The 13,696-nt window shown below is 49.6% G+C and overlaps 1 protein-coding gene across 1 annotated transcript in view; it reads right to left on the reverse strand.

The window, feature by feature from the left end:
• The window catches only part of ABCA4 (ATP binding cassette subfamily A member 4), a 387,635-nt gene that overhangs the window by 303,634 nt on the left and 70,305 nt on the right, over positions 1 to 13,696 (reverse strand). The window contains exon 6 of the mRNA XM_073643222.1: positions 12,524 to 12,721. Coding sequence (XP_073499323.1) covers positions 12,524 to 12,721 — 198 coding nt within the window. The remainder of the gene's footprint in view (positions 1 to 12,523; positions 12,722 to 13,696) is intronic.

The following is a 13,696-nucleotide window of genomic DNA, read 5'->3' on the forward strand; positions in this document are numbered from 1 at the left end:
GGGGGGCCTAAAGGGGGGGGTACTGTAGCGCTGGCGTCCCTGCCCTCTGCTAGGCAGGGACGCTGCTCCCCTCACCGCTCTGCTCCGTGCCCGGCGTCCTCTCCCCGCTCTGCTCTCAGCGCGCGCTCCTTCCCGGCCCCTGTGCTTAGGGCGCGCGCGCGCGCGCTCCCCTCCTCTTAAAGGGGCCGCACGCGCCGTCCTAAGGAGTCCCCGGCCAATGGCCGGAGGACTTCATCATATATAAGGCACCTCCTCCAAAATGGAGGTGCCCGAGCAATGTTGTTTGCACCTGTGTCTCACCTGTGCTTCAGCCCTCAGGTCCCGTTGCCAGTTACCTGCCAGTTTCCTGCCAGTTACCTGCCTGATTCCTGCCTGAATACTTGTTACCTGTCTGCCAGTCTGAGGTCCGACGGTCTGCCTTACTGCTTCTGTCAGTCTGTCTAAAGGACCAGCCTGCCCGCTCACCTGGGAGCGCACATCAGCTACCTGCCTACTTTCCTGAGGTCCGACGGTCTACCTTACAACTCCGGTCAGTCTGTCTATGGACCAGCTTGCCCGCTCACCTGGGAGCGCTTCTCCGTTACCTGCCTGCTTGCCAGCCCGGAGGCTCCGTTGTCACGTGCTGTGACCATCAGCTACTTCAGACCCTTGTCCGCTCACCTGGGAGCGCTTCTTCGTTACCTGCCTGCTTGCCAGCCCGGAGGCTCCGTTGTCACATGCTGTGACCATCAGCTACTTCAGACTCTTGTCCGCTCACCTGGGAGCGCTTCTCCGTTACCTGCCTGCTTGCCAGCCCGGAGGCTCCGTTGTCACGTGCTGTGACCATCAGCTACTTCAGAGACTCTTGCCCGCTCACCTGGGAGCGCTTCTCCGTTACCTGCCTGCTTGCCAGCCCGGAGGTTCCGCCGTCAAGTGCCGTGACCACCTGTTATTCCAGAGACTCTCGCTTGCTCACCTGGGAGCACACATCTACCATCTGCCTGCTAGCCTACCCGGAGGCTCTGCCATCACAGGTCGTACCTACCCTTTACCCAGAGACTGCCCTGATCACTTGCCGTATCTCCCTGTCCGTTCATCCAGAGACTGCCACCCGCTCCCTTACAAGGGCCGCTCCCTTGTATAGTAGCTCAGAGGTTCCGCCTCCCAGACCCGTTACAGCAGGCAACAGTTCCCCGTAAAACCAACACGAGGGACGTTGCCAGTACAACCGGTAGGTCTTCCAGAGTCTGGAATTTTTTTAAAGACTCTGCTGATAACCCCAAAACGGCCATTTGTACCACCTGCCATGCCAGCATCAGCAGGGGTGACAAAACTACCAGCCTGACCGCCACCAGCATGATCAGGCACATGGCAGCAAAGCACCCGACTTTGTGGGGCGAACCCCAGGGTCCACGACCAGTGTCAGCGGGTGTCACCACTGCTTCTTCCGCTGTTATGCATGCAATAGAACCCCCTGTTGTGTGTGCAAGGCAATCCCCTGTCCATACTGCATGCAAAGATGCCCCCTCCTCTCAGTCTTCACTTGTTATGGCAGCTTCTCAAGAAACAGCATCAACGTCCACGTCCACGTCCCACCGCAGTGTTCAATTGTCCTTATCCCAGACCTTTGAATGAAATCAGAAATTCGCAGCTAACGCCCCACAGGCCACAGTCCTAAATTTGCACATTTCACGACTGCTTGCATTGGAAATGCTGCCTTTTAGGCTGGTGGAGACGGAATCCTTCCGCAACCTTATGGCGGTGGCCGTCCCTCGGTACTCGGTCCCCAGCCGACACTATTTTTCCCGGTGTGCCATCCCCGCACTACACAAGCACGTGTCCCAAAACATCTGCCGTGCCCTCAACAATGCAGTTACTGGGAGAGTCCACCTGACAACGGACACGTGGACAAGTGCTTGTGGCCAGGGACGGTACATCTCCCTGACGGCACACTGGGTAAACATAGTGGAAGCCGGGACCCAGTCGGACCTTGGGACGGAACACATCCTCCCCACACCGAGGATTGCGGGCCCTATGTCAGTCAGAGTTGCCCCCACAGTGTACAGCTCCTGCGCATCATCCTCCTCCTCCTCCTCATGTTCAGCCTCCATCTCAGATATCACCACATCAGTTACAAGCTGGAAGCACTGCAGTACAGCCTCAGCCAAGCGGCAACAGGCTGTACTGAAACTCATAAGCTTAGGTGAGAAACCTCACACTGCTTGTGAGTTGTGGACAGCTGTGAAAGAGCAGGCAGATCTGTGGCTGAGACCGCTGAACCTACATCCAGGCATGGTCGTGTGTGACAATGGCCGTAACCTGGTGGTGGCTCTGAGGCGAGGCGAGATCACACACGTACCATGCCTGGCTCATGTGCTTAACCTCGTGGTTCAGCGGTTTCTTAAATCATACCCCGAGTTGCCAGATCTGCTCGTCAAAGTACGCCGCCTGTCAGCTCATTTTCGGAAGTCGGCTACAGCTTCTGCTGCCCTTGCTGTGTTGCAGCAGCGTTTGCAGCTTCCGTCACACCGACTGGTGTGCGATGTCCCCACACGTTGGAACTCTACCCTCCACATGTTGCAAAGGATTTGTGAGCAGAAGAGAACAGTTGTGGAGTACCAGCTGCAACAAGGTCGTCGATATTCAGGTCAGAATCCACACATAAGACCTCAGGATTGGACCTGGATGTCTGACATATGCACCATCTTGACAAACTTTGAGGAGTCCACCAAGATGGTGAGTGGCGATGACGCCATCATTAGCGTCAGCATTCCACTTGTCTGTCTTTTGCAACGCTCTCTGCAGAGAATTAAAGAGGAGGCATTGCAGCCAGAGTATGATGAGATGGATCAAGAGGCCATAGTGGTCGATTACACACAGCCCAGCCTCATCTCATCCCAATGTTCATTGGGGGACAATGAGGGAGAGGAGGAGGAGGAGGAGGAAGAACAGGAGCTTGTATCATGCGCTGTAGACGGTAGTACCTGTACAACTGTCATACCGTCGGTTCAGCGTGGGTGGCCTGAGGACAGGGGGGAGGAGGAGGAGGAGGAGAGCATGGTCAGTCTTCATCTTGGTGAGGACACTGAAGTCTTGCCCGTTACCAGTCTGGCACGCATGGCTGACTTTATGTTACGCTGCCTTAACCGTGACCCTTGCGTTGTGAAAATGTTGGGTGACAGTCATTACTGGTTGGTGACACTTTTAGACCCCCGCTACAAGGAGAACTTTCACTCTCTTATTCCTGAGGTGGAGAGGTCTACAAAGATGGGGCAGTACCAGAAGGCCCTTGCTGCAGATCTGTTAAAAGAATTCCCATCTGAACACGCTAGCGGCAGAGGTCACAGTTCGTTGCCCAACCAAGACGTACATGCGAGAGAGACGCAACTCCAATCCAGCAGAGGCAGGGGAACACTGTCAACGTTCTGGGACAGTTTTCTCAGACCCTCCCTTCGGACAGACCCTGAGGCGCGGGGTACTCTCACAAGGAGTGGAAAGTTTCAAAAGATGGTGAGGGAGTACCTTGCCGACCGTACCAGCGTCCTCCGTGATTCCTCTGTGCCTTTTAATTATTGGGTATCCAAGCTGGACACTTGGAATAAACTCGCATTGTACGTCTTGGAGGTCCTGGCCTGCCCTGCCGCTAGCGTGTTATCGGAGCTTGTTTTTAGTGCCGCTGAGGGAATTATAACTTATAAGCGCTCTCGCCTGTCAACTGACAATGCTGACAAGCTGACCCTTATCAAAATGAACAAGGACTGGATTGGGCCAGACTTCTCATCACCACCAAATGACAGCAGAGTAACATAAAGTCAAATCCACTGTGTTCGGGAGGTGTATTCACATGCACCGCTTCACACCCACACATGGGTATATTCTTCCTCATTTCAGCAGTTATATGTTCTTCTCCTTATCCTCAGCCTCCACCACCACTATACCATCAGGGTGACCATGGTCCGTGTTGCCATTATTGAAAGTTCCTCCGTCCTTATTTTTGTCAGGTTTTCCTTGGAAGGCATAAGCAAAGACTGTTGGAGACCCACTCCCCAATAATGGGAATAATATTTTTAAGATGCTGTACTGTATGGCTCTTGTAAGGGGCATTAAAACTGTCTTGTTAAGCTACTGCGACCTCCACCACTTCTCCAAGGGGCATTAAAACCGCCTTGTTAAGCTACTGGGACCTCCACGTCTCTTCCGTGGGGCATTAAAACCGTCTTGTTGAGCTACTGTGACCTCCACGTCTCTTCCGAGGGGCATTAAAACCGTCTTGTTAAGCTACTGTGACCTCCACCACTTTTCCAAGGGGCATTAAAACCGTCTTGTTAAGCTACTGTGACCTCCACCACTTTTCCAAAGGGCATTAAAACCGTCTTGTTAAGCTACTGTGACCTCCACCACTTTTCCAAAGGGCATTAAAACCGTCTTGTTAAGCAACTGTGACCTCCACTACTCTTCCAAGGGGCATTAAAACCGTCTTGTTAAGCTACTGGGACCTCCACGTCTCTTCCGAGGGGCATTAAAACCATCTTGTTAAGCTACTGGGACCTCCACGCCTCTTCCGAGGGGCATTAAAACCGTCTTGTTAAGCTACTGTAACTTCCACGTCTCTTCCGAGGGGCATTAAAACCGTCTTGTTAAGCTACTGTGACCTCCACCACTTTTCCAAGGAGCATTAAAACCGTCTTGTTAAGCTACTGCGACCTCCACCACTTTTACAAGGGGCATTAAAACCATCTTCTTAAGCTACTGGGACCTCCACGTCTCTTCCGAGGGGCATTTAAACCGTCTTGTTAAGCTACTGTGACCTCCACGTCTCTTCCGAGGGGCATTAAAACCGTCTTGTTAAGCTACTGGGACATCCACGTCTCTTCCGAGGGGCATTAAAACCGTCTTGTTAAGCTTTTGTGACCTCCACGTCTCTTCCGAGAGGCATTAAAACCGTCTTGTTAAGCTACTGTGACCTCCACCACTTCTCCAAGGGGCATTAAAACCGTCTTGTTAAGCTACTGCGACCTCCACCACTTTTACAAGGGGCATTAAAACCATCTTCTTAAGCTACTGGGACCTCCACGTCTCTTCCGAGGGGCATTTAAACCGTCTTGTTAAGCTACTGTGACCTCCACCACTTTTCCAAGGGGCATTAAAACCGTCTTGTGAAGCTACTGGGACCTCCACGTCTCTTCCGAGGGGCATTAAAAGCGTCTTGTTAAACCACTCTGAACTCCACAGCTCTTCCAAGTGGCATTGAAATGTTGTTTTTAATTAACTCTAACCTCCACGACTCTTCGAACGGGCATTGCATTTCCTCCTAATTTTTGGCAGCTTTTGCTTGGAAGGCATAAGCAAAGACTATGGGAGACCCACTCCCCAATAATGGGAATAATGTTTTTAAGATGCTGTACTGTATGGCTCTTGTAAGGGGCATTAAAACCGTCTTGTTAAGCTACTGGGACCTCCACGTCTCTTCCAAGGGGCATTCAAACCATCTTGTTAAGCTACTGTGACCTCCACGTCTCTTCCGAGGGGCATTAAAACCGTCTTGTTAAGCTACTGTGACCTCCACCACTTTTCCAAGGGGCATTAAAACCGTCTTGTCAAGCTACTGCGACCTCCACCACTTTTCCAAGGGGCATTAAAACCGTCTTGTTAAGCTACTGTGACCTCCACGTCTCTTCCAAGGGGCATTCAAACCGTCTTGTTAAGCTACTGGGACCTCCACGTCTCTTCCAAGGGGCATTCAAACCATCTTGTTAAGCTACTGCGACCTCCACCACTCTTCCAAGGGGCATTAAAACCGTCTTGTTAAGCTACTGGGACCTCCACGTCTCTTCCAAGGGGCATTCAAACCGTCTTGTTAAGCTACTGTGACCTCCACGTCTCTTCCGAGGGGCATTAAAACCGTCTTGTTAAGCTACTGTGACCTCCACCACTTTTCCAAGGGGCATTAAAACCGTCTTGTTAAGCTACTGCGACCTCCACCACTTTTCCAAGGGGCATTAAAACCGTCTTGTTAAGCTACTGTGACCTCCACGTCTCTTCCAAGGGGCATTCAAACCGTCTTGTTAAGCTACTGGGACTTCCACGTCTCTTCCGAGGGGCATTAAAACCGTCTTGTTAAGCTACTGTGACCTCCACGTCTCTTCAAAGGGGCATTAAAAGCGTCTTCTTAAACCACTCTGAACTCCACAGCTCTTCCAAGGGGCATTGAAATGTTGTTTTTAATTACCTCTAACCTCCACGACTCTTCCAACGGGCATTGCATTTCCTCCTAATTTTAGTCAGCTTTTGCTTTTCAATGCAAAGGCGAAAACTAAGGGAGACCCACTCCCCAATAATGGGTAGAAGGTTTTTAGTACGCTGTAATCCACGTCTGTTTCAAGGGGTATTGCAGTTCCTCATAATTTTTGGAAAGCCTTCCATTCACTGCTTAGGCCAACAGTGTACAGGAGACCCAGTTGCTATAAATGGAAAAAACGGTTTAGTTAAGGCCCTCTGACCTCCATGTCATTTCCAAGGGGCATTAAAACCGTCTTGTTAAGCTACTGGGATATCCACGTCTCTTCCGAGGGGCATTAAAACCGTCTTGTTAAGCTTTTGTGACCTCCATGTCTCTTCCGAGGGGCATTAAAACCGTCTTGTTAAGCTACTATGACCTCCACCACTTTTCCAAGGGGCATTAAAACCGTCTTGTTAAGCTACTGTGACCTCCACCACTTCTCCAAGGGGCATTAAAACCGTCTTGTTAAGCTACTGCGACCTCCACCACTTTCACAAGGGGCATTAAAACCATCTTCTTAAGCTACTGGGACTTCCACGTCTCTTCCGAGGGGCATTTAAACCATCTTGTTAAGCTACTGCGACCTCCACCACTTTTCCAAGGGGCATTAAAACCGTCTTGTGAAGCTACTGGGACCTCCACGTCTCTTCCGAGGGGCATTAAAAGCGTCTTGTTAAACCACTCTGAACTCCACAGCTCTTCCAAGGGGCATTGAAATGTTGTTTTTAATTAACTCTAACCTCCACGACTCTTCGAATGGGCATTGCATTTCCTCCTAATTTTTGGCAGCTTTTGCTTGGAAGGCATAAGCAAAGACTATGAGAGACCCACTCCCCAATAATGGGAATAATGTTTGCAATATGCTGTACTGCATGGCTCTTGTAAGGGGCATTGCAAGTTCCTCCGTCCTAATTTTTGGCAGCTTTTGCTTGGAAGGCATAAGCAAAGACTATGGGAGACCCACTCCCCAATAATGGGAATAATGTTTTTAAGATGCTGTACTGTATGGCTCTTGTAAGGGGCATTAAAACCGTCTTGTTAAGCTACTGGGACCTCCATGTCTCTTCCAAGGGGCATTCAAACCATCTTGTTAAGCTACTGTGACCTCCACGTCTCTTCCGAGGGGCATTAAAACCATCTTGTTAAGCTACTGTGACCTCCACGTCTCTTCCGAGGGGCATTCAAACCGTCTTGTTAAGCTACTGTGACCTCCACCACTTTTCCAAGGGGCATTAAAACCGTCATGTTAAGCTACTGCGACCTCCACCACTTTTCCAAGGGGCATTAAAACCATCTTGTTAAGCTACTGTGACCTCCACGTCTCTTCCAAGGGGCATTCAAACCGTCTTGTTAAGCTACTGGGACCTCCACGTCTCTTCCGAAGGGCATTAAAACCATCTTGTTAAGTTACTGTGACCTCCACGTCTCTTCCGAGGGGCATTATAACCAACTTGTTAAGCTACTGTGACCTCCACGTCTCTTCAAAGGGGCATTAAAAGTGTCTTGTTAAACCACTCTGAACTCCACAGCTCTTCCAAGGGGCATTGAAATGTTGTTTTTAATTACCTCTAACCTCCACGACTCTTCCAACGGGCATTGCATTTCCTCCTAATTTTAGTCAGCTTTTGCTTTTCAATGCAGAGGCGAAAACTAAGGGAGACCCACTCCCCAATAATGGGTAGAAGGTTTTTAGTACGCTGTAATCCACGTCTGTTTCAAGGGGTATTGCAGTTCCTCATAATTTTTGGAAAGCCTTCCATTCACTGTTTAGGCCAACAGTGTACAGGAGACCCAGTTGCTATAAATGGAAAAAACGGTTTAGTTAAGGCCCTCTGACCTCCATGTCATTTCCAAGGGGCATTGGAGTGCCTCGAAATTTTTGGTAGGCATTGCACTCACTGTATGCCCTATAACTGTGTAGCCGAACCGCTCCTTTTGTTACAGAAACATATCCTACAAGACATATGTGGTTGACTGGCCTGATATTGGTGTGAATGGTCCCTGTTCCTCCTGCTCTTTCTCCTTTGCCACAACCTCATCCATCATTTATCACCTGAAGCTTTGTTTTAGTGGGAGTCATAGAACTGGGATAGTAGCAGGAAAACATCCAGCAATCCTCGGAGGAGGTAGGATATGCGCCAAAACGCTGACCACCTCAGGCCTAGCCGCTACTACTTACATGCGCTTGCATTCCAAGAAAACAAAGCAGATGCTAACTTCTATCATCATCATCATGCTCCTTACCTTGGCACTCTCAACTTCCCTGATGGAGAAGCCAGGGCCAACCAGAGGGGTCTGGTTCTCTGGTGGGCTCGTCCAATGCTGCCCTAAAGCAGACCAGGCTAAGAAAAGTGTGTGGGAAGGTGACAGGAGAAATAGGGGCGGCTGGGGACCATGTGTGGACACCCGGCCGCGGGGCTGCTGGGGACCGAATATGGACACCCGGCCGCCCCCTGGCGGCTGGGGGCCGAGTGTGGACACCCGGCCGTCGGGCGGCTGGGGACTGAGTATGGATACCAAGCCGCCAACGCAGCCATGATGTGGTGGCCAGATTCCGCCTCCACATGCCTAAAAGGCCCAATTTCAAGTGCAAGCAAGCAAGCAGTATGGTATTGCAGCCTGGGGGTGGGTGGGTGGCAGGCTGCATACTTGTACTTGCATTGCAAGAAATGGAGAGGTACAATTGAACACTGCCCTGTGACAAGGACTTGAACGGGGATAGTTGCAAGTCTGCAACAACAGGTGCAGGGTGGGAGGTATCTTCGCATGTACCATGAACAGGGGTTTGGCATGCACACACTACAGCGGAATAGGCTGTTCTTCCCACTAAATGCACTGGGGAGGGCACAGGTAATGTTTTGGTATGCACGCTTAATCTTATGTATAAGGCACACCGGGACAAATAGGGGTGGCTGGGGACTGAGTCTGGATACCTCGCTGCCACAGCAGCCATGAGGTAGTGGCCAGCTTCGGCCTCCTCCAAACTAAAAGGCCTCATTTCAAGTGCAAGCTAGCAGTATGGTATTGCAGCCTGGGGGTGGGTGGGTGGCAGGCTGCACACTTACGCTTGCATTCAAAGAAAACAAAGCAGATGCTAACTTCTATCATCATCATCATGCTCCTCACCTTGGCACTCTCAACTCCCCTGATGGAGAAGCCAGGGCCCACCGGAGGAGTCTGGTTCTCTGGTGGGCTCGTCCAATGCTGCCCTAAAGCAGGCCAGGCTAAGAAAAGTGTGTGGGAAGGTGACAGGAGAAATAGGGGCGGCTGGGGACCGTTTATGGACACCCGGCCGCCCTCAGGCAGCTGGGGACCATGTGTGGACACCCGGCCGCGGGGCGGCTGGGGACCGAGTATGGACACCCGGCCGCCCCCTGGCGGCTGAGGACCGAGCGTGGACACCCGGCCGCCGGGCAGCTGGGGACTGAGTATGGATACCTCGCTGCCGAAGCAGCCATGAGGTAGTGGCCAGCTTCGGCCTCCTCCAAACTAAAAGGCCCCATTTCAAGCGCAAGCTAGCAGTATAGTATTGCAGCCTGCGGGTGGGTGGGTGGTTGGCTGCATATTTGCGCTTGCATTGCAAGGAATGGGGAGGTACAATTGAACACTGCCCTGGGACAAGGACTTGCACGGGGATACTTGCAAGTCTGCATCTTCTGATGCTTCAAGGATCACTTCTGATGGGCACACTTTTAGGCAGTGACCTGGGTGTCAGAGATGCTTCCAGGGGTCTTCCCCATGCTGTTCCCATGTCTTTTCAGCACTGTATGCATGTGCCACACAGCACATGGCCAGATAAGGTTGTAAAATGTTAAAATGACATTTCCCAGTGAATGCATTTGTCATGGTTGAAAGCAATACAAAAGTGCAAAAACGCATAAAAAATGCTACTTGTGAACATAGCCCAAGGTGTGGAGGAGTATTTTTTTGGGGGGGTTATTTATTTTACCTTATACACAAGTCTTTACCCTGGAAAGGAACTTCCTTAACATATTTCACAGGAAAGCAGTTTCAGTTTCGTTTTTGAACGTTTTATTGTGAGCCCTTAAAAGTGGCTTAATACCTCTGACCATGTTGTTGACAGCTGTGACCTGGGGGTCAGAAATGCTTCCTGGAGCGATCCCCATGCTGTCCCCATGTCATTTGAGCACTGTCACTATCATTTTGGGCACTTGTTAGGCTTTTAAAAGACTGCCGGGGGTGCCGCCGCAAAAATGCTCGGGTCTCTCATAGACTAACATTGGGCTCGTTGCTCGGGTCGAGCACCCGAGTATCACGGCGAGCTCGGCCCGAGCTTCGAGCACCCGAGCATTTTAGTGCTCGCTCAACACTACTGGACACACAATAAAACAACATATGAATAGTTTATCATCATAATACAAATAAACAAAATGCAAATCAACATAATGCAAATAAACATAATGCATAATACAATTTTTTTATTTGTATTATGATTATTTGTCTCCATCGTGAGTGACGGCGCCCGCCACTATTTTTTTTTCTTATCTTTTGCCTCATAATTGTTCTAATGAGCCGTTCTGTTGGCTTCAACGGGTGGATCAGCAGTCTATAAGAGGAACCCAACTTCACTTCTACTCTCATCTGTCACAGTTCCACCTATTGGTGTGTCTGGAAGCAGTGAGTGACAGTTCAGCCATCCAATCTAGGACAGGGGGGTGCCGAGCTGTCAGTTTGGTGATGGACTGCTCAGCCATCTAATCAGTGCCAGGGAGTGTTGGGGCTTCCTCCATATGTCTGTTATTCGAGTGATTACCTGGCTATTTAGCTGTCTCTCTGCATCCAGTTAGTGCCAGTTGTAGCTTTGCTCAAATGGTGTATGCTTGTTTTGTTCTCTTTGTTTCTGTATTTGATCTTTGCTGCCCTATTTTTCACCTTGCCTTTGACCATCAGTTTGCCTTGACCTTTTCTCTTGATCCGCTACCTTCCTGGAATTCTGATCTCGGACTGTGACCTGACTACACCTTTGCCTTACACTTTCTATATGAAGAGCCCTCTTGGTATCTGACCCTGGACCTCTTGACTGCCCAAGCCTCACGGCTTTTCTGTGAGTAGTGACAAGAGTCACATCATCAGAGTTGTGCCTGACCTACACAATTCCACCAGATGAGCAGATTCCATCTACTCTTCCCTGTTTCTTATCACCAGGACTTCACCATGGAGCGCTCCTATTTTGTATTCTATTCTCATTCTATGGCTATGTGCCCACGACGCAGAAATGTGGATTGTACATGCGTTTTTCCTGCCAGGGACATGCGGATGTGAAGCGTTCTTCACATGCATTTCCGCATGCGGGTTGACAAGCGCTTTCCAAGCAATTTTAGCATCACTTGGAAAGTGCTTGTCAACTTGGTCACACTATATAAATCCATGCAAACGGCATGGATTTATATAGAGTGACCTTAAAGAAAGTTTAAAAATAAAAAAATAAATCTATACTTGCCTTCCAATGGCCCCCGGAGTCTTGCTTTGCTTTGTCCTGGCTTGCCGGCAGCTCACGGTACACTACACTGAAGGACCTGCCGTCACATGACTATGACGTCAGCGCAGGTCCTTCAGTCCATCGCGAGCTGCCGGCAAGGGAGGACGAGCGCAGCGGGGGCCATCAGAAGGTAAATATCATATTTATTTTTTATTTTATTCTTTTTTTTACAGGTACTATGGTACCCAGGTCCGGAGGAGAGTCTCCTGTCCTCTAGACCCAGGTACCATCCGCACATTGAAACGCATGGAATGCGCATCTACAGATGCAGTGATGTGGAATCCATGCGTTTCAATGCAAGTCAATGGCGGCGAAAACGCAGCACTTCCACAAAATAATTGGTAGTGCTGCGTTTTTTTCCGCAGTGGAAATTTCCGCAGCATGTGCACAGCACATGCGGATTATCATTGGGGTACATGGCAGGCCTTCTACCATGCGTTTTTAAGCGTTTCTGCAGCGTTTTTGCCACTGCGGAAACGCTTAAAAAACGCATCGTGGGCACACAGCCTTAGGGAGGCTTCCAACAGGAAGACACCTGCTGCTCTCTATACTTCACGGGATAGAGTGAAAGACGACAGTGCTGCCGCAAGAATGATGGCAAAATTGCCAACGACCACCAGCGTTTTCCTGAAGTAGTTTCTCCTTGGAAAACTCAGCGGCTGCACTGGCATCTAGATTGACATTGTGTGCACATATCCTAACTCTTCTCCACTTACTTTCAGCAAGACTTTTCATTACCTTTCAGAAGAGAGGAGAGTACTTACAACTTCAAAGACTTTGAAGAAATCAATGTTGGCATACAGCACATCTTCTATCTTCTGTAACCTCTGCTGGGACAGGATGCACATAGCATTACGCACTGTATGCATTCCCCTGCGACTGCTGAATATGATGAATCGCTCCAGGAGACTCTGGCTGCACGCTATGTCCTTTAGAGACAGGTCTGGTATACCTGACGCAAACTAAAAAGGAGAAAAGGACAGAGAAAATCTTGTTACATTCATATTCACAGAGTCTTGACCCTATAGGCCATTGGCAATCAGAATAAGATAAAAATGCTGCTTTTAGCAAATGACAATTTTGGTAACATTCCAATAAATTGAAAATCGCAGTAGACTCCATAACAATGGAAAGGTTTATGTGTAATTTCAATCTCCCATATATTTAATAAAGTAAAAGTCTGGACACATGGAAATGGATATGATATGATCCAGACTGCACTTTGGGTCCCAGTAAATCAGGACTGACATGGAGGGAAGTGTTGATATAATGCTTAGCTGATCTAGGACACACAAGGAGATATAGGCTGTGGCTGAATGATCCATAGAGCATGGCTACAGATGGGAAAAGTCTTTAACATACTGCCAACTTATTGGCCTTCAATATAAATTCCCTTTAAATCACCTACAAGATTTTTAACAGGACTATGCAGCGTAGTTGTAATGTGGAACGGGGTGGTAACCGCGGGCGAAGCACTCATCTCTAGTGCCCCAGCGCATTACATGAAAGTGTGGGTCCTGGCTGGGTGTGTGGACTTGTTCTTTGAGGAACTTACGCCGGTACCGACAGCATATAGCCAGGGGTGTGGGCTCGGTAGGACCATTTGTTCCACCGTTCAATGAGGGAGACCACCATTCAAAAATAAAGTCTTTACTGAGCGGTAACTTGGTAAGGATTATATACAAGGGATAGCAGGTACAAAGTCGTATGGACGTTTCCTTCACAGTATGAAGCATTTTCCACACAGTGTCCTTCCACTGTAGCCTACTTCAAGTTTCTCCCTATTTCGTCACAACTCAGCTTTAACGCTGTAGTCCTGATTGGCAAGTCTCCTTACTTGCTCTTTGGTTATGCGTCCCTTTTTTTCCATTACTGGCACCCTGGAACCCTTGAACTTGAGACCCCCACTAGTCCTACATAGTCAATCCTGCTTGGGT

The sequence above is a fragment of the Phyllobates terribilis genome, unplaced genomic scaffold, assembly GCF_046119375.1.
Source record: "Phyllobates terribilis strain yellow unplaced genomic scaffold, ASM4611937v1 Scaffold_8__6_contigs__length_399053987, whole genome shotgun sequence".
Lineage (NCBI taxonomy): Eukaryota > Metazoa > Chordata > Amphibia > Anura > Dendrobatidae > Phyllobates > Phyllobates terribilis.